This window comes from Gallus gallus, chromosome 2, assembly GCF_016699485.2.
Source record: "Gallus gallus isolate bGalGal1 chromosome 2, bGalGal1.mat.broiler.GRCg7b, whole genome shotgun sequence".
NCBI lineage: Eukaryota > Metazoa > Chordata > Aves > Galliformes > Phasianidae > Gallus > Gallus gallus.
In genome coordinates this window covers 55279655-55305329 of record NC_052533.1, presented here as the reverse complement: position 1 = coordinate 55305329, position 25675 = coordinate 55279655, and the positions used below count along the sequence as shown (strand labels likewise).

Here is a 25675-nt window from a genome sequence, read left to right as displayed (position 1 = left end):
CTCAACTTGCTGCTAACACTACGCCTAATGCAGCCCAGGATATACTTGGGGTCTTCCTTTCAGCAAGGGCACACTGGTTGGCCCATACTCAACTTGGCATCCACCAAAACAGGGGAACACCAGGGTCTTTAATGCAGATCTGCTTTCCAGTTCATTGGTCCCTGGCATATATTAGTGGGTTGCTACTTCTCAAGTGCAGGATTTTGCCCTTCTACTTACAAACTGCTTGAGACTCCTGTAAGCACATTTCTCCATTCTGTCAAAGTCTCTCTAGATGGTAGCATGACCCTCTAATGTATTAGCCACTCTTTCCAGTTTTGTGCCATCTACAGACTTTCTCAGGGTACACTCCACCCCATCATCCATATTATTAATAAATATGTGAAATAGGACTGGACCCTGTATTCATCCACAGGGTACATCACTAGTCACTGACTCATAACTAGACTCCACTCCACTGATGATCACCCTCTGGTCCCAGACTTTCAGCCAGTTTTTGATCCTCCTCACTATACACATCCAGCTCATACATTAACAGCTTGTTTACAAGGATCATACAGTAGATAGTGTTTCAAAGGCCTTATAGAGACAGAATGTCCACTGCTCTGTCCTTAGCTACCAGGCCAGACACTTCACTGTAGAAGTCTTCCAAGTTGGTCAAGCTGACTTCTCCTTGGGTGAATGGATGCTGACTGCTCCTAACGATATTCTTGTTGTTCACATGCCTGGAAATGGCTTCCAGGAAGAGCTGATTGATTATCTTCCCCAGGAAGGAGGTGAAGCTAACCACATATCCCTTTTTGAAGTCAGGAGTAACATTTACTGTATTCCAACCCTCATACACTCCTCATTGAACTGCCACAAAGATTGAGAGCAGCTAAGCAATTGCATCTACCCGTTCTCTCAGAACACCTGAGTTCATTCCATTACAAGACGTGGAATTAAGCGTATCCAGTTTGCTCAAGTATTCCCAGACCTGACTCTCTTCTCCCAGCAGTATAACTTCACTGCTCTAGATTATCCCTCTGGCCACTCCTTCCAGTCCAGCTGTCATTGTTTTCTTAGATTTGATACTTATCTATCAACTTTCTGTTGCGGTCTAACCCAGCAGATAGCTCAGCATCACAAGCCTTTCACTCACTCTCCTCACCCCCAGTGAGATGGGGGAGATAACTGGAGGGAAAAATAAAGTAGTAAAACATTTAGGCTGAGAAGAAAACTACTTACTAAGACAGAAAAGGAAGAGAGAAATAACAGTAATGACAAAAATACATATATTTACAAAACAAGTGATGTACAAGTAACTGTTCACCACCTGCTGACCAATGCTCAGCCAGTCCAGCAAACTCCCCATAGTTTATAGTTTTTCCCACAATATGATATTGTATGGAATATCTAACGAGTGTGGTTGGAGGAGGGAACCTTGCAAAGGCAAGACAGCACTTTTCCAGGCTGACATCCTTATCTTCTGAGACCATGCAGACCTGTTAAGCAATAACAGACAGAAGGTGACAGAGAGAACTAGCAAACTCCACCTGGGTGCTAAGGAGGGTCAATTAATGGTCACTTCAGCAGGGGACAAATGAGACCCCCTGCAGTTCTTCCAACCCAATGACTCATTTCCAGATGCATGGTAGATTGAGCATAATGAGAATCAAAATAGGTTTAATTATCTTCTCCCAGTACCACAAATTATCCTGGGGAAAATGATTAGATAGAATAGTAAGCAGTGTAGTCACCACTCCACCTGTCCCACAGAACAGACACTCAATGCTGCAGACTTGAACATACTTCTTTTTGTTAAATACAGACTGTACCATAAAATGAGTCCAAGCTGCTGTCTCCTCTACAGATCCTCACTTCAGTAGCTCCTCATATCAATCCCACGCTGCTCTGGGTCTCGCAAGTCAAGTAACATCTCAGTTCTCGGTGTTGTCAGTTCCCTTCAAGAGCTCAACAAACAACACTCCACACTGAGTAACAAACACCTCAAATATCAGGAAACAGACAAATCCAGTGTTAAGCGGTATACTGGAATGAGTATACCTGGAGATCTTGTATAATGAACTCCAATCAGTAAACACAGACCTTGTTTTCTTATACTGATTTTTCAGTTGTGGTGAATGAACTACTACCATGTTACAGTGTCACTCTATGTCTGTCGTTGGCTGATAGAAAAACAAAACATCCTTGTTATGAGATAAAAACTATCAGTCCTATCTTTTGCACAGCATAAATTACACAGCCACTATCAGCACAATTGCTTCAGTCATTAGTTTACTATCTTTTTTTAAACAATGTTTTCAGCTGAAAGGCACAGAATAAAGATTCAAGACATCTGGGCCATGAAGCTAGTGCTGTCATGTGTCATGGGAGTCACAGCCTGGTGCCAAATATCACCATTGCTCTGCAGCTGCTGGTGCTCATGATCACAAATGGCACTAAGTGGTACAATGCTCTGCTGTGTCAGCAGAGATGAAGAGTCAACAGAATTAATTCTTCTCATTAGATTATGGTGGCTTATTCGTCTTCTAGAGTCTTGTAAGTTTATGCCTGTTAAGAAATAGTCCAGAAAACCTTAGGAAGTACACATACCCACAGATAATAACAGAAAAGATTCATCTAACTTCTTGAGAATACATGATTTTTTTCTGGGCTTAGTGTCCAAACCTTCCCCTAGAAGGAGATTCAATTAGAAAGCATTACTGACAATCCCCAGAATATCTCCATTTCCCTGGAAGAGCAATAGCCCTCAGACCAAACACGGAAAATTAAAGCTGTAGTCTTTTAAACCCTGTCAAACTTAACAAAAGTCCAAGATCTCTCTCACTTTCTTTCTTATGTCACCTCTACTAGCTCTGGCAAATTTTGGTTTATCTGTTATCTTGAGATTGAAAGGCAAAGACCAGTTTATAGAGCAATGAGAACTGCAAAGAGCTAAATATTCAATTCACAATTTTGATCTAAAGCAGCAAACACACTTACGAAACAGAATCGCTGAGACAAAATCTGAATGGGATGAGGTTCAACAAGGCCAAGTGATGGGCCCTGCACTTTGGCCACAATAACCCCATGCAGCGCTATAGGCTGGGGGCTGAGTGGCTGGATGACTGTGAAGAGAAAAGGGACCTAGGGATTGTTGGTTGATGCTTCGCTGAACATGAGCTGACAGTGTGCCCGGATGGCCAAGAGGACCAATGACATCCTGGCCTGCATTTGAAATAGTGTGGCCAGCAGGAGCAGAGAGGTAATCATCCCCCTGTACACAGCAGTGGTGAGGCCGCATCTCAAGTACTGCTTTGAGTTTTGGGCCCCTGACTACAAGACAGACATTGAGGCCCTGAAATGTGTCCAGAGAAGGGCAACAAAACTGGTGAGGGATCTGGAGCACAAGTCATATGAGGAGCAGCTGAGGGAGCTGGGATTGTTTAGTAAGGAGAAGAGGAGGCTCAGGGGAGACCTTATTGCACTCTACAACTTCCTGAAGGTACGTTGTAATGAGGAGGAGTTTGGCCTCTTCTCCCAGGCAAAAAACAGGACCCAAGGAAATGGCCACAAGTTGTACCAGGGGAGATTTAGATTAGACATAAGGAAAACCTTTTTCTCCTAGAGAGTGGTCAGGCACTGGAATGGTCTGCCCAGGGAGGTGGTGGAGTCGCCGTCCCTGGCAGTGTTCAAGAGGTGTCTGGATGAGGAGCTACGAGATATGGTTTAGTGGCTTGTGGTAGCAAGGCTAACAGGAGGACGGTTGGACTAGATGATCTTGTAGGTCCTTTCCAACCTTGTGATTCTATGATAAAAGGAAATGACAGTTAAGAAGGCAAGAAAGGTACACACATACGCAAAAAGAATATAATACAGCAGAATAATACAATTTGCAGGAGAAGAATGCATCTATTGAAAGTTATGTTGCTGCCTAGGCTTGGCCTGTTTGCAGCAATATACAGTTGATATAGATAAGCGATCATGAATTTTTTGGATTCAACATGACCTCTATCTCAACTTTGCCATCAAAGGTTTAGAAGAAGCCCCAGAAGCTTGTGCCACAATCATGAAAGGAGGATAACAGTGTAAAACTGAAGTATTCACCATGATACTAGAGACTTAAACAGTTTGGCTGATGTCCAAGGACAGGAAAGGGGTGATCCTTCTGGATTTCCATGAAGCCAGACAAACCATCAACTTTGACTCATGCACTGCAATGCTGACTAGGCTGCATGTCTGAACTTCCAGAGTCAGTCCAGAGGAAGACAACCTTTCTCTCGCAACACAGTAATGCCGGGCCCCATACCAGTTTGAAAACTGTAGATCGCATTGCCTATCTTAGCTGGACTGTCCTACCACACTCACCACATCGTCTGGATTTGGCATCTTCCAACTGTGTGCGTCAATGAAAAATGGACTGCATGGGCAATATTTTCCTAGCAATGATGTCAACACAGCAGCTGTGAAAGCATGGGTCACCTCTGCTGGTGCAGACTTTCACAAGCACAGCGTACAGGCTCTTGTTCACTGCTGGGAAGCATGCATAGCTAATAGTGGTGACTATGTTGAAAAACAGTGTTTTGTAGCTGGAAATTTGCTCTATCAAATAGTGTTATTGCACTCTTTGTATTTGTTGTAGTGTCCATGGACATAAATAGGAGGCATTACTTCTGGAGTACTGACAAATAAGGAAAATAGGCACATGACCTTGCCAGCTTCTTAGTGAAAACATCAATTTTAAATCTTTCACAGTCTTGTAGAAATGGTTAACTACTGCTAAACTAGGTCCAGGCCGATCTCAGGTGGAAGCACTCCTGTAGAGACTTGACAGATCCAGAGTGTGGGAACTAGGCTAAACAGCTGACTTTGCAAGATGTACTAAATATAGAGTATGAGTGGAACTGTTCAGGGCACATGAAAATTGTTGTGAAGATTCTCCATGGGAACAAAAACTTCCTTTCTCAAAAAGATGGAGGAGTGTTTTCTGGCCTTCAGAACACATGGCTTCCTCAGCAACAAGAAAACATGTCAAAGCAACATAAGAAACTATTAAAGGAATCTCAGAGGACAATTATGCTTTCATTTGATCTTTCACCAAAAATATTTTTAAAGGGTGGAGAATATGGTATATTTGTAAAGCTTCTGTAGATTAAACAGCTTTCAATAACAATCCTGTATAGAACTGCAAAAATTTGTTTAAGATTTAACACATAGTAACATCAAAACAAACAAATGTTACCATGGAGACAACTACCTAAATAAATGCTCATAATGGATCCAAGCCCTGATGTCACCCAGGCCTGCCTGCAACCATAGTAACATGTCAGTATAAACAGAAATATTTTGATTTTTCTGTCTAATAATATCATAGAATTAACAGTTTTATGGCAGTGCTTAAAGCATTCTCTTGTAGTACTGAGTGATAACACTTCTAAAATAACAGCAGAGGCATTTATATCATGGCTATTACCATATTAACTACATACAACAAATGAAGTATGTGTATGGCATAGCTAACATACCACATTCCTGAGTGCAGTTGTTGACCTCAACAAAGAAATTTAAGTTCCTACAACAACATGCCAGAGTGCTGGTCAGAGATCAGTAACACCTATTATTAGATATTCTGCTTTCCTTAATACAAAAAACCCTCAAGTTCTTAGACTGTTGTGTTGTGTCTCTCAGTCTTGCAGGATTAACAAGAACGCAGACATTTTTCATACTAAATGCAGAACATTTATGAGCGCTTTTCCTGTGGCACCAATGAGATTGCTTTCTCTAAGGAAGTAAGATTCACTCAACCCATCTTGCAAGCACACTAAAAGAAGCATGACCAACAAACTTTTGCAACTCTGGAAGAGTTGCATAAAAGAAACAAATCAGTTAATACACAAAAATCCCAAGAAAGCAGACAATCGTTTCAGCTACTAAAAGGATAATCATGGAATTCCCATTCCCATGAAAATCATTTATTTCTAAATGCTACTGCATATCTGCAAGCTGCATGCCACTAAGCTCAATATATCCAGAATGCATTACCACCCTTAACACGTCAAAATCAAAGAACAGATGTCAATATACAATAACTACAGAAAGTGGAAAAAGAAATTCTTGGAGTAAGCTAGAACTATGATATGTGTATTAAACTCCACATTTTACCAGAAAGCCCAAGCTGAAGTTATACAAAAAAGTGAAATAATATTTCTGGTCCTGTCATTAAAATTTCAAACCCAGTAATTTGTAAACTGTTTTCTTCTCATTGAATATGATTGCAACTTGTTTTCAAGTATTAACAGTTAAGCTAAAATATGAAAAATAAATAAATAAAGCATCTGTAGCAGAACAATAAGTCAATCCTGAGAAAGTTAGCAAGATGGCAAACAGGGACCTTACACATAGTGATAGTACTTATTTTCTAGTATTCTAACAAAGCTTGCCATTGTCTTTAACTACAAGCATTGCTGGCTAGAAAACAAACTCTGCTAAACGCACTCATTTGCCAAAGACCTGACAGAAAACTTGTTCGGCTAGATGCAACTGTAATCTTACACAACAGAACATTTCTTCTAGTATATGGACTGTGTTCCCTGGCCAACTTCCAATAGCTACCAACATCATCTCAGTGAAACTCTATGGATGGCTATCAGAATTATGGGTCAAAGTCTGTCTTGCGAGATAAGAGTGAAGCTAGCGAACATAAAAGCAGCAGTGAAGTACAGAGCCTTCAGATACCCCAAAATTTAACTCATTCATTTGGCATGGGAGCAGTACACTGCAGTTTCTGAGGTGCTGGAAACACTTTTACAGTGTTTAATGTTTTCCATTCAACAAGGATGCTAAAAAATAAAATAAAACTTGAACTGTCAAACAAGAATGACACAAAAAACACCCTAGTGCTCTGTCTGGAAATAGCTCATTGTAAGATAAGTAAGGAGTTTATATACTGAGTAGGCCTTTCTTGATGCACTTCAAATTTATCGTTAACCTTTAGCTTAGGGTTAAATCTGAAACAAAAGAGAAAGAAAGGAAAAGTAGTTTTAAAATACATGATATATATACAAATAAGAGAAGAGTAAGTAACTAATAAACAATTAAGGTAACTGCAACAAATGCAAAAGTGTTCCAACTACTAAGTAAAGGACAGAGAGGGGAAAGATAGCATATCTCTTCTGAAATGTCCACTCAACAGCAATCTGAGAAAATGCTGAACAGGCACACTCCACAGCAGACAAGAAACCCTGAGCTAAGCAGAGACTGCTGATCAATGGCAATGTGATACACTGACCAGGCTTAAGTCCCTGCCACCTCACAATTGACTCCTACATAATGAAACTGGATTCACTGTTACCCTAGCAGGTATCACAACAGATACTACTTTATATCAGCTAATTATCAGAGTTGCCCTATCATTAACTTGCCCAGACACCAATATGAGAAAGTAGTATCAAGATTTTATTTCCTGTAATGATAGAGAATTAAAGTTGACAAAAGCTAAAGAAATTCTAAAAATAAATGCCAGCATCATACGTCATAAAGTCAAGGAAAAAAATAGCCAGTCGGTGTGACCAGTACCCTACACTTTAAATACAAGCCGTTGTTTTGATGGACATTAAGACTATGTATGGAAAAAGGCCTCAGCATATAACGGACCTTAGCCTCAGTTCTTTGAGGCTGAATTTTGTCAAGATGTAAGACCACATCCTGATTTCATTCAGATATTATTCAAGAAACATTCACAGCATTTACCGTAGTTTGTTAGAACATAATCAAGACAGATACAGGCTATTCCATCTCTCTGGACTGCATTGCTCTTCAACACCTGCTATGCTGAAGCCAGCTTAATGTAGCAGGCAGAAACTGAAAGCAACAGCTTCACTAAGGAACATTTAAAGAGACTGATTGTGACAAAGGCATAGGGACTTGCAAGGTCTTTGAGGAATCAAAGATAAATTTAGATGGTTATCCACAAAACATATTGGAGAGACAAAGAAACAACAGCAGAAAGGAACTTACTTGATTTTACTGAAGACAATGTCAACATCTGTGACTGTCACATTCTTCCCATCTATCACCTGACAGTCCTTACACAGCTTAGACCAGTTCTTCCCATGCATTTCTTTTCCTGTGGCTCTTGTATCACCATGGATAGCAAATTTTCTAAAGGCTTCTTCCAGAGCACTTATTTCTCCTGCCATAGCTCCCTCATGGGAGCTATTTGAATCACAGGATAATCGTTTTGCAGCTCGGTCCTTAGTTGGATCTGAAGGAGACCTTGGAGGAGTCTTATTTGCAGGTTTGGTCGACTTTGCTTTATTGTCAGCCATTGTGCTACAAGGAAGAGGAAGATAAACTTCGTTACCTTAATTTGCAATAGAGTTTACTTTCTGTTAAACTACAGGCTACTGTCTGACGTGTCATAAAGTTAAGAGTAAGTGGCCCATGAAGCTCATAAGAACTCAGTACCCTTCACCAAACAAATGAAACAGGAAAGTGACATTGCAAAACAGGGCACAAACCTAGTTGCACTGTCTATAGAGCAGACAACAAGACAACAGTTACTGTTTGCTTCATCTGGCAAGATGAATTTTAATGACAACATGAATTCATCACAGTTGTTCTGCTGACTTGAGTAAAAGTATCTTCTATATTATAGGCATTACTATCCATATTTTTTAAAAACAAAAAACAAACAGTCCTTGGCCTCCCCCCTCCCCCCTTTTTTTTTAATAATAGAAAATGCAGCAAAAATATTCATGCTTTGAAGAGACAACAATTAAGGAAGCCTCAGAAATGCTTGGACAAAACTCTCCAGTTATCTCTCAAGTTCTTGCCCAGAATTCCTTTAGAATTAACATCCAGAATGCAGAAGCACTGAGAAGGGATGTGCCTTCTGCCCATCCACTATTTGCTTGAGAAAAGTAAGAACCCCTGAGAAGCCTATGGACAGGGTGCACCCTGTGCCTGTCCCAACAATTACATCTGCTCACACACAGATTTGTAGTGCTGCTACAAATTTTAATCCATAAAGAAGGTATCAGAACTTTGGCACATACTGGCATAAGGGCTAAAAAGCCCACAATACTTATCCTGTCCACCCTTCTGATATCACAGCAGTACAAGGAAAGTGGCTAACATATGCAAAGATCGGTATGGATTTCTAGTTAATGTTTAGTTGTTACATCAGATGGGAAATTTTGGCTTATATACTGTATTTTGATTACAAATTCATTAATAATGGAAACAATTTTAGACTTCAGCCTCTTCCAGTATTGCTTAGCCTCTGCTACTCGAACAACCAAGGCTTATCTTTTCTGCACTCCGCAGAACCAACCACAAATATCTGTTACACAGCAATTATTAAGCATGAGGCCAACCAGGCTCCTGAAGGAGAAACCTTCACATTCATAACCCATGCCTGTAACTTGAAATGGTCAGACCAAACAAAGATCCACAATGAACTCTCTAAATCATCACACTTCAAGTTAGTCTTACACCTTACACACTAGCAAACTAAAGTTCTGTAGCAATAACTCCAGTATTCAATCCTCGACCTTTAGATCTGATTCCATTTCTTATTAGATGGGCTAAAATAATAATATTGAAATAATTTCCTTGAACAGTCTGTCTTAATTCAATTCCCAGCAAATTCTCGTTATGATCTCTCCACTCTGACAGTGGTACATTCTAACTGGACCACAGAAATTCTAGGGAGTTCCACTGTTATCCTGACACCATTAACAACAACCTTAAACCCATACTTGAGGAGTTATGATCAACGTATATTGACAAGAAAAGTATTGTAAAAATAGGAGCAACAGCCTGACAAGCATTCTGAATTTCTAGAGATCAGACTCTTAAAGCATCATTAGAAACAACCTCTTGACCAGAACTATACTAAAATACCTTTGTCCTTTAAACTTGGACAAATGCAGTATGGCCAAAGCTGTACTGCATGTTCTGAATGTGTTCAAGTAAATTTTTAAAAATCTAGTTATATCTTAATCCCCTTTTGTTTACACTGTCTGCATAAGTACTGGAACAAATCAAACGTTAAACCCAAAAATTAACACAACAAATTTACCAAGTCTAACCTGAGCGCTACATGTGTACCTATGAAATAATAGAAAGAAGTTCACTGGCCAAAGATTGAAAATTAGAAGCTCATTCAAAAGCTAAGCATTTAATCAATTCCCATTTCTATCTCCTCTGTGCCCTATCTGCCTTCAAAAGAACAGTAATTTTACCTTAAACTTTTCTGAACATCTCCCAGCAGTGAAACAACAATTACTTTACTTACAATAAAAGGTAAGCTAGTACAACTATTACAGATATATATATTTTCACCAAAACTACATCTAGATCAGCCAGTAATGTGCCCTTGCAGCCTGGAAAGCATGGCCAGGAGGTCGAGACCCCTATACAAATTAAAAGTTTATAAACTTCATGCAGGAAAAATGCCTAAAGAAAGTTAATGAAGGTATTAGGCCTTAAGGTAGTTTACTTCTAGAATTAGTTCCTTCAGACCTCAATAACTGAGTTTTGCACTGGTGTATTTTGAGGAGTTCTGGGCAACAGGAAGGAAGAAACAACAGGACATACCCCATAGAAAAGGTTTCCATTTTAAATGAAGATGCCTGATATGCACAGCAGTCTCATTTAAAAGAAATCTTCACTAGCTAAAGTAGAAAGTCAAGGCAGATCAGAACTGGTGATGTACTTGTTCCCTGTGGCTTAAAAAGATTGATGGTTACTCCTTTTCTTGTTGAACCACAGTTACAGGCTGCTTCATAAAATCCAAAGTGTAATAAGAGTTACCTCATTTATGAAAATACCAACTTACCCTCAACTAAGAGGTATGTTTCTTAACAATACAAACAAAATATTTGAAAGAAAACATTGATTTACATATTATAATATAAGGCAAAGAATTGCAAAACACTGAATATGAAATCAGATTTTTAATGGGGTCAGATCCCTTAATGATACTTGGTTATTACTGAGACAAGTAGATTGTGCCGCACTGAAGAAATGTTCTCTCAAAGACAACTACTGAAAAGCCTGTTCATCAAAAATCCAAAGCAAAATGTAGTTTTGATTCTTCCTTACCCCTTTTCCACACACATACCCTGAAAGTGATCAGAAGGTGCTTGCTAGCTCCCACTAGAAATAAAGACTAACAGTAACCTGAGAAGGAAGCACAGCAGAGCTGTAAGTAGGACGGACAAAGAAACTGGCTACTCTAAAGATACCAATTGTAAACTCTGGTTAAACAAAATTAAGTCACTTTTTTTAAAAGCATGAACTATATAATAACAATTACAGTTAAACAAATAAACTCCTTTCATCACTGTTTAAAAAGTCTAGTTAAGTTAAATAATACTACATTTATGCAGTTAAATAATACTACATTTCCAGAGACAGCGAAGGTAGGGAAGGAGGGATTAGCCACCTATCCCATCCTCTCCAAATATTGCTGGCTCCAATCTAGCAGGCCATAGAAGACATTAAGGATAAGTTATAAGCAGATGCTAAGCGTTTGGAAGGCTTTGTGAAAAAAAAAAAAAAACCACCATGTCCCAAAATTGGAATTCCAGAAACACACAGAACAGCTGGAGTAATTATAGGTACATTGAGAGGGCATGTAGGGATGCAACGAGGAAGCTAAGGCCCAGTGGAATTAAATCTGGCATGGGAGATCAAGGACAACAAGAAAGGCAAGCCTATAATTACAGGTGGGACATCATAGTTTTATTCTGTCAATAGCAAAAGTAAAACTATAGAAAATGTGGGCCCACTGCTTAATGAGGTAAGTGCTCTGGTTATGGAGGATACTAAGAAGGTTGACTTACTGAATGCCTTATTTGCTTCAGTCTTCACTGCTAAGACTGACCCTCATGAATCCCAGACCCTGAAGAGAGCCTGGAGAAAGGGAGACTTCCCCTTGGTCAAGGACGATCTTGTAACAGACTGTCTAGGCAAATCTGAGGCGCAGAAATCCATAGGCACTCATGGAATGCACCCATGAGTGCAGACAGAGCTGGCAGAAGCAATTGCCAAGCTGCTTTGAAAGGTCATGGAGGATGGGAGTAGGTGCCTTAGGACTGGAGTAAAGCCCATGTCATTCCAATCTTCAAATACAGCAAGAAAGAGTAGGTTGGAAACTACAAGAGGGTCACCGCACACACCTCTGTTCCACGGGAAGGTGATGGAACAGTTTATTCTGGATGGCATCTCCAAGCAAGTGGAAAAAAAAATCCCAACTCCTACAGTTCTGTAATTCACCAAATGACAAGTAGTTAAGATGATGACAAAAGTCCTATGAACTAAGGAAAACTTTCAGTTCGGCCAGCCAAGAAAAACAGGATTCTGCTATGACCTTAGAAAGGTCACAGCCTTTCTAGAATGTTTGATCATGTCAAACATTCTAGTGAACACTCAAGGAAACAGCAGCCCCAAATCTACTGTTTTATTGAGAACTATAAAATAAAATAAGGAAAAGAGAGACATGCTAGATAGATTCTTTGAAATTCAGTTAGCAAAGTCAGCAAGTTGAAGTACAAACCTACCAAAAAAAATTAAAAATACTTAGAGCTAATAAGCAGGAGAGGGACTGACTTGTCCCATGGGTAGATAGTGATAAGACAAATGTGAGAAGAAAGAAGAAAGGATAAGACATCCTTGCAAAATAAGATCTGAGAAAAAGAACTGGTTAAACAAACTTATCTTGCAGGTATATGGCAGGAGATGCTCGCTTAGCACAGGGATGTAAATCTATTCTGCTGGACAGAACAATGAGTGATAGACTTTACAGGACACAAAGACAGTTCTAGCTGGGCAAAACAACAAACTCTGCATCCTGATCACAACGTATAAATTAAGGAAATGAAGGAGGGTACCTACTGGGGGGAACGAGCACACAGTATGCAAACAAAGATGAACATGAAACCTGACTACCTTAGACTAAGGGGAAAGGACTTACCAGCACTGGGGTAGAGGAATAAAAGAGAGGTTGTGTCCCCTGATACTTTTACAGACACCACAGAGGTAAGCCCCAGCAGACTCCCCTTTATTTGAATAAAGAAAGCTGAAGACTCTCCTCCATCTCATTTTGGTATAAAGATAATTGAGCAAGCTTATTGGAGCAGAAATTTTTCCAAAGAGGAGTAACTTTAAACTAAAAGAGGATAAATTTAGGTTAGATGGTAGGAAAAAATCTTTACTTATCCTTACTCATAGGGTGAAAACACACTGGTACAGGTTGCCCAGAGAAGTTGTGAATGCCCCATCAAGCATTCAAGGCCAAGTACAGCAGGGCCCTGGGCAACCTGATCTAATCCCCGATTTAGTGGCTGGCAGCTTTGCCCAAGGCAGGAAGGTTGGAACTCAATGATCTTTAAGGTCCCTCCCAACCTAGGCCATTCTATGATTCTCTGATAACTATATGTTGTTAACATTAATAATTTTACTTATTTTTCAACCTCACAGTAGGTTTCCTGTTTCTGTATCATTCTCTTACAAATCAGTCCCAACCTCTTGTAACCAATACATTCTGTTCCTGACAACGTGCATAGCATAACCAACATAAGGCAAATATCTACACTATATAAACAGGCTCTTAACGTACTCTGCTGCCCAGTTCTCCCTCTCTGGCCACAAGGTGTACAGACATCCATTGCAATGGTAATGTTGGGTCTAGTGTTATCAAGATCCAAACACCGAGTCACCAAGACCACATGGACAGCACTTGACTGATAGTGTGGTTAAGCCCAGTGTTCTCAATATCCAACTGCTGGGTTGCCAAGAGATAGCGACACCCATCCTGGAATAGGAAAGCATAAAGAGAAGCATAACAGCACTGGAAGCACTGTTTATAAAATCAAGCAGCTCCAAGCCCTAACTGTGACTGAGGCTGGAACCGCTGCAGGATGGCAAAGCCCATGATCCCTCAGTGGTCCAGGACTCCTCCACCATCATCTTCTTCCTTCAAGAACTGAGTGAGTGACTAATGTTCTTTTAGTTAAACCTGAGACTGGTTTATAATTCTATCATGAGCTGATTGATCAAAATTTGACCCAATTTGCAGAGGATCTCTGGGTGGCTGAAAACTGAGAAGTCTAGAAATTCTGAACAACTATAACATACACTAGGTGCTAGAAGTACTTAATACGCTCTGCTCTTAATTTCTTTTTCCTGTAACAGAATCTCCATCAAAAACCACAGTCCTGCAGCCAGCCCTTGTTCTGCCAAGGGTCTCTAAAGAACCTTCCTGGCCTCTTATGTGCCAGGTGACACCTCTCCATGCCTACATTCTAACCTGTTGGGTCCTGCCAAGCTACCAGAATTCCTAACGATATTTCTTTAGATGATCTTAAAACTGAAAGGTTTTAGAAAGGCTTTTAGAAAATATTGCAAAGAATTCTGCCCACAGGCACACAACAGCTTTATGTTAACTTTTACCCATTTTCACTTCCATCCTCCTGTTAATACTTCCTGCACATGGTGCTGGTAAACATGCAATTGCTTAAGGTATACTTTTTAATCAGAATCTGTTACTGTATCAGTGGTGATACTTACGCAGTGCAACACAAAAAGGTGTCATACAAAGTTTGTGAAGATCTTCTATTCAGTTCAAGGGAAAAAAAAAAACATCAATTTATAAAAATTCCAGCTCTTTAAATCTTTTAAATGAATAAATTGGATTTGTAAGTGTTATCAAACTCTGTAAACCGTCTGAGTTCATATGATCACATCTGTTTTATCTCAGTATTTGACCTATCTTCCCATTATTTAAAAATGACTTACAGTTAAAGGGAATTCTCATTTTTTTTATCTGTAACTATTTATGCCAAACAAAAACAGCAATGAAAGTACAGCAGATGGAATCTTTTCCCCACATTTTTGTATAAACATTCAAGCAGAAGGAAGAGATAAACAGCCAGAGTAATAAAACCACCTACTAATAAGGTGCAGTGTTTTACACAGTGTTGTTAAGGCATAAACTTCCTTTACATCTATCAGTAGAAATCAGAGTTCACTCTTCTTCTGAGTTCTGCTTTGGGCATATTTCTCCAGACAGGACAATGAACCACCTATTTTCCCTAGTACATAACACAGACGGAAAACAAGCAGCAAACACTAAAGACCAAACATAGCTAAAAACTCCATTTTACTTACCTTCACTTATATAAAATAAAATCCTCTTATAGGCTTTATGAATAATCTCATTGCCAAGCTGTGAGATCTCTTTAACAGTGTATATGTACTTAGTGCTATGGACGAGACTGCCTATACCATGAAGCTGCATTAAGAATTTCAGCTAGAAACACACTTTTACCTTAGAAAAACAATATGTCAGACTACTGCAGATTAACCTGGTAGGCAGCTAAGCATCACCCAGCTGCTTACTCACTATATCCCTCCCCACCAAGTGGATAAAAGGAGAGAACTGGAAACAAAATTGAACAGAATTGAACTGAAACAAAAATCTATTTACTAAGTCAAAAAGAAAATACACACACGCACGCAGGCTGCTTCAAAAGTTATGTTGGCCCATGGCACCAGAGGTGCATGTTGGTGGTATGGTAGTAGAGGTTGAACCTTCCAGCCAACAGTCAGGAAAATTTTGTTATTCTGGTACGGACGTTTTATCTACATGTAAAAAACAATTAATATCTATTAGTACAGTTTTAAATTTTAAAATGAACCTCAAAAGTCACTCGAATAACTTCAGCCATGATATTTGAATGTGCGCAGGTGTCAAAGTACTACTCTTTTCATATATACGAAGCAATAAGTATCAGTATTATTAAATACAAAGAAAAATTATATTTCCTCTGTGTCTATGTCCACAACGCAATTACTTGCCACCCTTTGACCAACTGCAGCTAACAATACAACTGCCCACCAACCAACACCTTACGACAAACCCAATATCACGCCACATGCCAAACAACACCCAGCCAATCCCCAATCAGCAGTGAGCCTGCAGCCAACTCAGAGATTGTGAAAGGGAGACAGATGGATAGAGCCATACACTGCCAGTCCCTGCAAGAAAGAAACCAGGGGGATACTCCACCAGTGGCAGTGGATTCCCTATGCTATCACCATCAGGCAGAAGGAAGGGACCTAAGAGACAAGGAAGAGGGGAAACAGGTCCCTCCTTGGGGTGGCAGGTGAACTGCCTCCCAGCCTACCTCACCTTCCCAGGTCCCCTTGCACAATAGGTATGAAGCTCTGGATCATGAAGGACAGGCAAATGAGTATGTTGATGAAGGTCCATCCATAGGGTTGTCTAGGGCGAGTCAGCCACTCCCATGCCTCAAGACTGCCTCTGCCAAGAACAAAACAAGGGTAATTGTCATAGGCACCTCTCTTCTGAGGGAAACAGAGTGCCTGATATGCTGACCAGACCCTATTCACGGGAAAGTCTGCTGCTTCTCTGGGGCCCAGGATATTACCAGGAAGCTCCCTAGTCTGGTATGGCCCTGTACTGTAGTTACTACCCACTTCTGGCAGTTGGCAGATACAGTCTCAAGAAGAAGCCTAAGGGCTATCAAGAGGAACTGGTAGTTTTCTTCAAGGAGCAGGAGCTCAGGTGATCTTTTCTTTGATTCCTTCAGTAGCACGGAAAAATACTAAGAGGAATAGGAAAACCCACCTGATCAACACACGGCTAAGAGAGTGGTTTCCTTGGAGGAATTCTTGTTTTTGATCATAGGGTGGTATATTTGGAACCAGACTTGCTGGCAACAGATGGTTCTACCTATCTCAAAAGGGCAAAAAGGATTTTAGCCCAGGAGTTAGCAGGCCTTGTTGACAGGACTTTAAACTAGGTTTCAATGGAGAAGGGGATAAAACCAGGCTCACTGGAGATCAGCCTAAGAAAAGCATGCCTAGGTTAGGGGTGAGAGCAATAGCCCAGCTGAAACACATCTACACCAATGCACACAGTATGAGCAACAAACAGGAGAATCTAGAAGCTATTATGCAGAAGGAAAATTATGACTTAGTTACCATCACTGAAGCACAGTGGAATCACTCTCATGACCAGAGTGCTGCAACAAAGGGCTATCAGCTCTTTTGGAGGGATAGACAAGGAAGGAGGATGTTGGGGTAGCTCTCTACCTACATTAGGAAGTGTTTTTATGTGGTAGAGCTCAATGCTGGAAATCATAATGTTAAGTCCTCATGGTAAGGATTGAGGGGGAAGGCCAATAAGGCTGACATCCTTGTGAGAGTCTGTCATAGACCACCCAACCAGAATGAAGAAGCAGATGAAGCATTCTACAAACAGCTGGCAGAAGTTATGCAATCACCAGATCTTGCTCTCATGGGGGACTTTAACTTAACAGATACTTGCTGGAAATACAATACAGCAGAGAGAAAGCAGTCTCAGAGGTTCCTGCAGAATGTGGAAGATAACTTCCTGAAACAGCTGCTAAGAGAGCCTACCAGGGGAAGTGTCCTGTTAGACTTGCTGTTTACAAAAAGACTTGTGGGAGACATGGTGGTTGGAAGCTGTCTTGGGCACAGCACCCAAAAAACGATGAGAGTTCTCAAATCCTGATGAAGTCAGAAGAGCAGTCAGAAAACTGCTACCTTGGACTTACAGAGGGAAGACTTTGAACTGTCTGGGACATTAGCTGAGAGAATTCCTTGGGAGTCAGTCTTGAAGGGAAAAGAGGTACAGAAAGGCTGAATATTGCTCAAGAAGGAGGTCTTTAAGGCACAGGAACAGGCTGTCCTTGTGTGCCATAAGCTGTGCTGGCAGAGAAGACAACCAGCTTGGCTGAACAAGGAGCTTTCAGTGATATTCTAAGGAAAAAAAAAATACAGTTTATCATCTTTCAGAGAAGGGTCAGGCAACTCCAGAAGAACAGAACGACGTTGCTTGGATACACAAAGAGGAAATTAGAAAGGATAAAGCTCAGCAAGAACTTTATCTGGCCACCACTGTTAAAGATAATTAAAAAAAAATGTTTTCATAAACACATTAACAGCAAGAGGAGGGCTGAGAGGAATTTCCTGCCTTTATTGGATGCAGTGGGTAATATTACCACCAACGATAAGACTGAAGTTCTCAATGCCTTCTTTGCTTCTCTTTAGTAGTCAGACCAGTCACCCTCAGGGTATTCAGCCCTCTAAGCTGGAAGACACGGATGGGGAGCAGAATAAACCCCTCCCATAATTCAGGAGGAAACAGTTAGCAAACTGTTACTCACCTGGACCACCACAACTCCATGGGGCCAGATAGGATCCGCTTGAGAGTACTGAGGAAGCTAGTAGAAGTGACTGCACAAACTCTTTCCATCCTTTATCATCAATCCTGTTCAACTGAGGAGGTCCCAGATGACAGGAGACTTGCCAGTCTGATACTGATTTACAAGAAGGGTTGAAGGAGGATCTGAGGAACTGCAGGCCCATCAGCCTGACTTCGGTATCCAGGAAGGTCATGGAGCATATGATTTTCAGTGTAATCACAGCCTGTGTGGGACAACCATGGGATTACACTTGCCAGAATGGGTTCATGAAAGGCAGATCCTGCTTGACCAACATGATCTCCTTCTATAACCAAGAGACCTGCCTGGTGGATGAGGGAAAGGCTATGGATGTAGTCTACCGAGAATTTGGTAAAGCCTTTGACTCTGTTTCACACATTATTCTCCCGGAGAAGCTGGCAGCCCATAGCTTGGGCAGGTGTAATCTTCACTGGGTAAAGAACTAGCTGGCTGGCCAGGTTCAGAGACTTGTGGTGAATAGAGTTGAACCCAGCCAGCAACACTAGTGGTATTACCCATGAGTCAGTATTGGGGTTAGCCCTGTTTAAGATCTTTACAGATGATCTGAATTGAGGGGACTGAGTTCATCCTCAATAGGTTTGCAAATGACATCAAGAAGAGATGAAGCAATCTGCCTGAGGATAGGAAGGCCCTACAGAGGGATCTGGATAGGCTGGATCAGCGGGCTGAGGCCAACTGCATGAGCTTAACAAGACCAAGTGCTGAGACCTACTCTTTAGTCTCAACAACCTCATGCATCCATGCTTCACTACGAGCTTGGAGCAGAGTGGCTGGAACGCTGTGCAAAGGATCTGGGGGTGTTGGCTGACAGTAGGATGAACACGAGCCAGCAATGTGCCCAGGTGAACAAGAAGGACAATGGCATCCCAGCTTATAACAGTGTAGGTAGGAGGACTAAGGAGGTGATCGCCTCTCCGTACTTGGCACTGGTGAGTCCACACCTTGAGTACTGCGTTGCTCTGGGCCACTCACTGCAAGAAAGACACTGAGGCTCTGGAGTGTATGCAAAGAAGGACAATGAATGAGGAGCAGCTGAGGGAACAGAGTTTAGTCTGGAGAAAAGGAAGCTCAGGGGATAACTTAGCGTCCTCTACAACCTGAAAGGAATCTGCAGGGAGGTGGGGGTCACCTCCTTTTCCCAGGGAACTAGCGATAATGCCAGGGGAGGTTCAGGTTGTATACTAGGAGAAATTCCTTCTCGGAAAGAATGGTGAGGTACTGGAAGAGGCTGCCCAGGGAAGTGGTAGAGTCGTGGTCCCTGGAGGTTTTCAAGAAAAGGGTATATGTGGCACTTAGGAACATGGTTTAGTAGGCATGGTGGTTCTGGGTTGATGGTTTTAGGAGATGATCTTAAACGGTTTTTTCCAACCTTAATTCTTCTATGACTCTATGAATTCCCTATTGCTTCATAGCCTCCCACATGATGTCATGTGGCATGGAAGAACTTCGTGCCATATTCAGGTCAGCTGTCCTGGTTCTGCCCTGCCTCAAGCACATCACTGCACCATAAAGGCAGTGGCTCTTCCCCACCAAGTGGCCTGGCCAGACCCCAGGCAGGCACCCATCACTCACCAGCAATCAATGTACTATTAACACTGCCTATCAGCTGAAACCAAGACACAGACTCTGATGTTAAATACTCCCTTAAGAAAAACCTTAGAAAACACAGTCAAGCACAAAAATTTAGTCTACTGGCAAGTGGCTTTTATTATTCCTTTTCTAAAGCCATCACTATCTGCTTACATAATTACTGCTAAAATATCAAATAATGACAAAATTAAGTTTAGGTTCCCATAGGTTAGTATATTACATTCCTGTTCCAAAAGAATAGCTTCATAAAACACCACTTATATATATTTATATAAATAAAGCATCCATATGCATAGACACAAACTATTTTACCAGCAACAGTTCTAATAGAACCTTTTTTAAAGCACATTTCACTTGACAATACTTCTACGCAAATTTTTTTGTCTCCCTAAATTACTCATAAGTAGCTCAACAAAATACACACCATATCCCACCACCACATCCTTTACATAATGTTTCAAGTATGAAGGAAGCAGCATCAATACAGGCATCCTTCAGATATTTATGCACAAGCAAGCTACAACATTTCCCCATTTCCCTCCCCCTCATCCTCCTCTCCATACCCAACTGTATTCCATATGAAGATCCCACTCAAGTATCCATCCTTAGTTCTGCTGAGCTGCCACTCGTTATCAAATGAAGAAATAATTAGGACACAAACATTCATCAATTCCACACACATGCAAGGATACAAGATATCTAGAACAGTTTCCACAGAATAAATATGACACTTTTCAGAAGGGAGAAAAAGATAATCACACTGTTAGACAACATAATTTCTTACAGCATATAAAGAAAATACTTGGGAATCACAAATCCAGAAAGACTAGAAAACAATAGCTACTTCCACACTAGTTACCTGTATAACTCATATCTCCAAAGAACATGCTGAACCTATCACCACTGTAAGATTAGTTGAGCACAAGTTCTCTGACTCGCATAACCTAGCTCTACAACTGTGAAATTATACTATATATGTAGTTCTTTATACAATATCCATCATCTCTTCCCACCACTATCATCCAAGCAAGACTACTAATTTGAACTTCAACAGAACCTTTTCAAAGTATTTACGCAAAAATCCCAAGTCATAAAGATCTGTTCCAGGAATAGATGTATAGTTGGAAGATCACTTCAAACGATAGTAAGACGGGGAGCTTCGTATAAATAAATAGGTAAAAAATGTCAAGAAAACCAAGTTGACGGTATTGACAAGGATAAAATTTTAATCAGAAGAAAACAGAACTAACAGAAACTTATAGGGATCGAAAGAACTCAGACTTAAAAGTCACAAAACATCACCTATGATCAGGGAATGGAAGATGGTGCAAGAACTACAAAATAAAAGAATCAGACACTGTACAAGAGATATTTAATGAATTCTATAAATGTGATTTGTCAGGAGAAAGAAATCCCTTAAATAAGGTGTCCAACTACTTTTGCAGAGAAACTGCGTTATTAACAAAATGGCTGTTTATTGTCAGATACTGAAAAAATTCTTTAACAGCTGAAAATTCACTTTACGCTAATTTAAACTAGAAAGAAAACTTTCTTTGGCAGATACAATCAACAAGTGGAAATGCTAAAGGTAACTTTCAAAAATAGCTGCAAATAATCCACAACCTGATGCCTGTGTGTTAGACTTCATTTAATACAGATGATGTACTTAATGAAATACCTCTTCAGTTAGTCTTTTTTTCAAATCTAAGTAATTGGTCTCAAGTAGCTAACTGGAAATAACCAGTATGAGATTCAGATTAGACTGAGAACACAAGAGATTCGTTAGAAAAAGTCTGCTTCTCCAGTATTATACAAATCTAAAGAAATAAACTATCCTTTAAGTATTTATTTTTTTCCATATAGCCACAGCTCAGAACAGGTGAACATTTCTCTTGTTAAATCACCAGTAAGTTCTCTCACATCTCTAAGTTCCTATGAGTTGTTCCAAGTACTGTTTCCTCCGATAGCAAAACTGGATGAGACAGCCTGATTTGGTTTTAATTTGAAAACGAGCAGTTATCAAAAAGAAAAGAATGCTTTCATGAACACGATTTCTTCACTTCTGAATTTCCACTTCAAGAATTTCTGTGGTACTAATCAAATAACACTGTAGAACAATGGGAGCTATGATAATGCATTCTACTAGGATACAACCCCACTTACATAGGCATTTGTTAAAATTTCATTTAGAAAGCAATACAGAGGAAGGTGACTCACCCTTTCCAAAGACTGGTGACTTCTTGAGAAGAACATGATCTCTGAAGAGAGATGCTGCTCACCCTTCCATGAGGGTAAGGGTCCACCCTTCCAGTCACTCAGGTGTACTGCTTGCACCTGAGCTCCCTGGGTTAGACACACCTTCTCACCCAGTGCTCTATCATTGGTTCAGGCCACAACCCAGCAACTCCCATACAAATGCCATTCTTCAACTGTGCACTTAAGAACATGTTTAAACTAGGACTATGCATTCCTCAAAGATTAAAGCAAAAAATTCCAGGTCTAATATTAAAGTTTCTTTGTACTCATTTTGCCTAATATACTTTTCAGTGTATAAATATCAGATATGTTTGATATTAGCCAAACTGGGCAAGAATTAACATCATAAGACTATTTAAGACAGTTGTACCGCAAATTCAGAAAATATTTCCTTGAACTTAATGCTATGAATTGTGGATCTGTATACTCTCAGCTTCTTCTATCAATCCAGGAAAAGATATGGAGAAGTCCTTTTCGTTGAAGGTATATCTATTACCTTACAGTTTTTGTGGGTTTGGGTACATGAGGGAATTGAGAGGAAGAAACAACAAGAACAGCTCACAGGAAATATTTGGAAATAGGCAGCATAATTTTCCCTGCATAATGTTTTGACCCTGAAATGAAAATTCAGTTTTAAAAGAAAATGAGAGAGAAACTCCTGACCTTAAATTTAAGGAAAGGTAAAAATTGGTCAGCCATCAGAACCAGAACCTGACAAAGCCTGCAAGGCCTGGAGAGAAAAATTTTCAGCTTGGGTCAATGCAGGTTCTTTTGTTTTAACTTTTTAGCATTTTTGTCAAGTTAAATATATCTAAAAATCCTCTCAAAACCAAACCATTAGTCACACGTCTCCAAGAGTCCCCGGGATACCAGAACATCTTTCAGACAGCTGTGTGAACCTTACATTAAGTTCTGCCATTTCCCTTGCTCTAAAATGTGAGAAAGATGAAACACATAGCTAAGTACATGGATAAAATACATAAACCCACACATCCTAACAGCTGCATTCCTACTTACAGTGTTTTGTTCCACCTTTTGGATCATAATATTTTGGGGGCCACACCAGGTTCTTGTTCCATAGTTTTATTGTAGTACAATAGTTGATGTGCCTGATCACAGCTCCCAGACACAATGGCAATAAAAATTACAAGCAAAAATCCCCTTTCAACTAACTGGCAGTGATATCTAAAAGCATTTAGAGCCAGGTACATATATAACTTATTCTCCTTAACTGCACAGAGAACTTCCCCCGCTGAGAAGCAGCAAAATACAAGGATTTAAGAGTTCTAGACACTTAAACGTGTATATAGCAAAACTGATCTTAGTTACCTTTTAAAGTTCCTAAAATACAACATTTATGTCAGCAAAGAAAAGAAAAACTAAGGGCAAAAATTATACACTTGCATTTATTTTTATTTATGCAAAGCACAGAAGTTGTCTTCAGAAAGAAGAAACACCCTGCCTGCCATTTGCTGAAAAGAGTTCATTTAATTTATGCAAGGACATGAATATACAAATAGAAACAGCAATAAAGTAACTAGACCACAAGAAAGACCATTCTTGCAACAAGTTTTTCCTCTGTCCAGTGATACAGGCTTATGAATACAATCACATTATCACACTGAAGACTTACATAATCAAAATAAGTAATGCATGAAAAATACCTTATGACTTATTTTAATTTGTACCTTAGCTCAACTTCAAGAGAAAGTCATCAAATTTAAACGTTATATGGCTTACTCTCCAAAGCAACCCTAGTTGCAATAAGTACAACTCATCATCTCTACATACACTAAGAATACATTTATTTTAACATCAATCAACATTGCTGCCTGCTTGCCTCCCTCCTTCCTTCTTAACAGAGCCATTTTTTTTTCAATTAATCTCAAGGTATAGCAAGTGAAAACAACCTATAATATACAGCTGCTGACAGAAAGTAAATGGATCTGTGATTAAAATAAGATATATTAAACCACAGCCAATACACAGCTTTAATTAGGCAACTACTTACTGGATGTGCATTTCCATTTATTTACAAGGGAAAAATGTATACACTGCAGGAGATTCTCATGTGAGCTTTATCTGAAATTTGATCCTTGCATGGCATGTTGCCCAAGCATTGCACTGTACTATGATTTAATAACGGGTATACACTTCAACAGTTATAAATAATGGACTATTTGCAGGTATATGACTGTAACTCAGAGAGATACAAAAGCATTCAATATAGCATTTTATTTTGGTTTTGGGAATAGGGAGGTTGTGAAAGGGAAGGATCTGTAAATAACAATTTGAAGAGGAAGAAGCTTGTCACTAAAGGATAAAAAAAAGCCACTGCCATCTTAAGAATATATATATATCCACACACATACACACAGGGACACTGTATACATCTGATAAACAGACACGTTAATTTAAGCCTGAGACTATGAGAGCATATCTTTCCATTTTCCCTCCACATTTTCACAGCTCTAGGTGGGGGGGGGGGGGGGGGAAGAAGTCACCAGTCCTCTATGCTCCATTATCATGCCATCACTTGTCAGCCTTCTAAGCACTCTAAAAGCACACTGATTATACTAGTTGAGGAAATAATGTGAAGGCTCAATGATAGTCAGTGAAAATACACCCATTTACTGCTCCATACAACTTAAACTTGTCTGTGCCTCACTTGATTCTAACCTCTTATTTAAAAATATAGATATATCTTTATATATATATATAACATATATATAAATATATATAATATATATATATATATATATATATATATATATATATATATATGAGCAGTTATGCAAGCCTCTGTCAGTAAGAATTTCACCACTACATGCACCTGCCTATGTCAATAGGTAAATCGCTTGTCAGCAGCACCTACTGCAAGATTCAAAGCTGTCAGCCTTTTAAGATACACACTTTTCATACAGGTGTTCAGCATCTGCCAGCAGATACCCAATTTCTCTGATGAATAATTCAACCATGTGACTAACCAGGACTGAAGGTATACTCGCAACCACTGCTGAATCACTGTTTTTGTTTTTAATCCATTTTAAAGTTACTTCACCGAGGTTGAAGAGAACTGATTGATTCACATTATTTTGTTGCATCCAGCTTTTTTTACCCTGGAATACTACACTCAGCTTTATACCTGCAGGTTGTTAAGCTGCAGTCCGTAAATAAGTCTCTTAGACCAGATGCTATTTTTCCAAGGAGGACACCACACAGAGGTAGTTCTCAGCAAAGCCCCTTGGGCATTTTGACAAAAACAAAAACAACTCCTTTACCAATCCCCACAAAAGCGGCGGCTCACTTGCTCTACGCAAGAATACAGAAAAGGCAACTGCAGGGGATGAGGTTTTACTGTTGCCTTCAGTAAAACATCGGCTCCAAAGCACAGATAAACAGCAATTCACTTGGTCTGCTTTCTCCTGGCGCCTTCAGAGGTAGATGTCTGCACCCAGACCTGAGCTAACCAGCTACCCACACAGTAGCACCGACGGTGCTGTCCTTCCACCGAGCTGTTAGCGCAGCGTCCTCGGGAACCGGAG

General features: G+C 40.0%; 1 protein-coding gene across 8 annotated transcripts in view; it reads right to left on the bottom strand.

Moving 5' to 3' along the window:
• TPPP (tubulin polymerization promoting protein) overlaps positions 1 to 25675 on the bottom strand; it is a 58645-nt gene that overhangs the window by 32316 nt on the left and 654 nt on the right. For 3 of the 8 annotated variants that reach the window (XM_046938103.1, XM_001231863.7, XM_015275922.4), the window contains exon 2: positions 7999 to 8313. The exons of 1 other annotated variant lie outside the window; for it this stretch is intronic. In XM_046938103.1, the coding sequence (XP_046794059.1) occupies positions 7999 to 8309 (311 nt within the window). In that variant the 5' untranslated portion in view covers positions 8310 to 8313. Of the gene's footprint in view, positions 1 to 7998; positions 8314 to 16178; positions 16316 to 25675 lie in introns of all 8 variants that reach the window. 4 more of the 8 variants (XM_046938099.1, XM_046938100.1, XM_418894.8 and 1 more) reach the window with 2 other exon arrangements.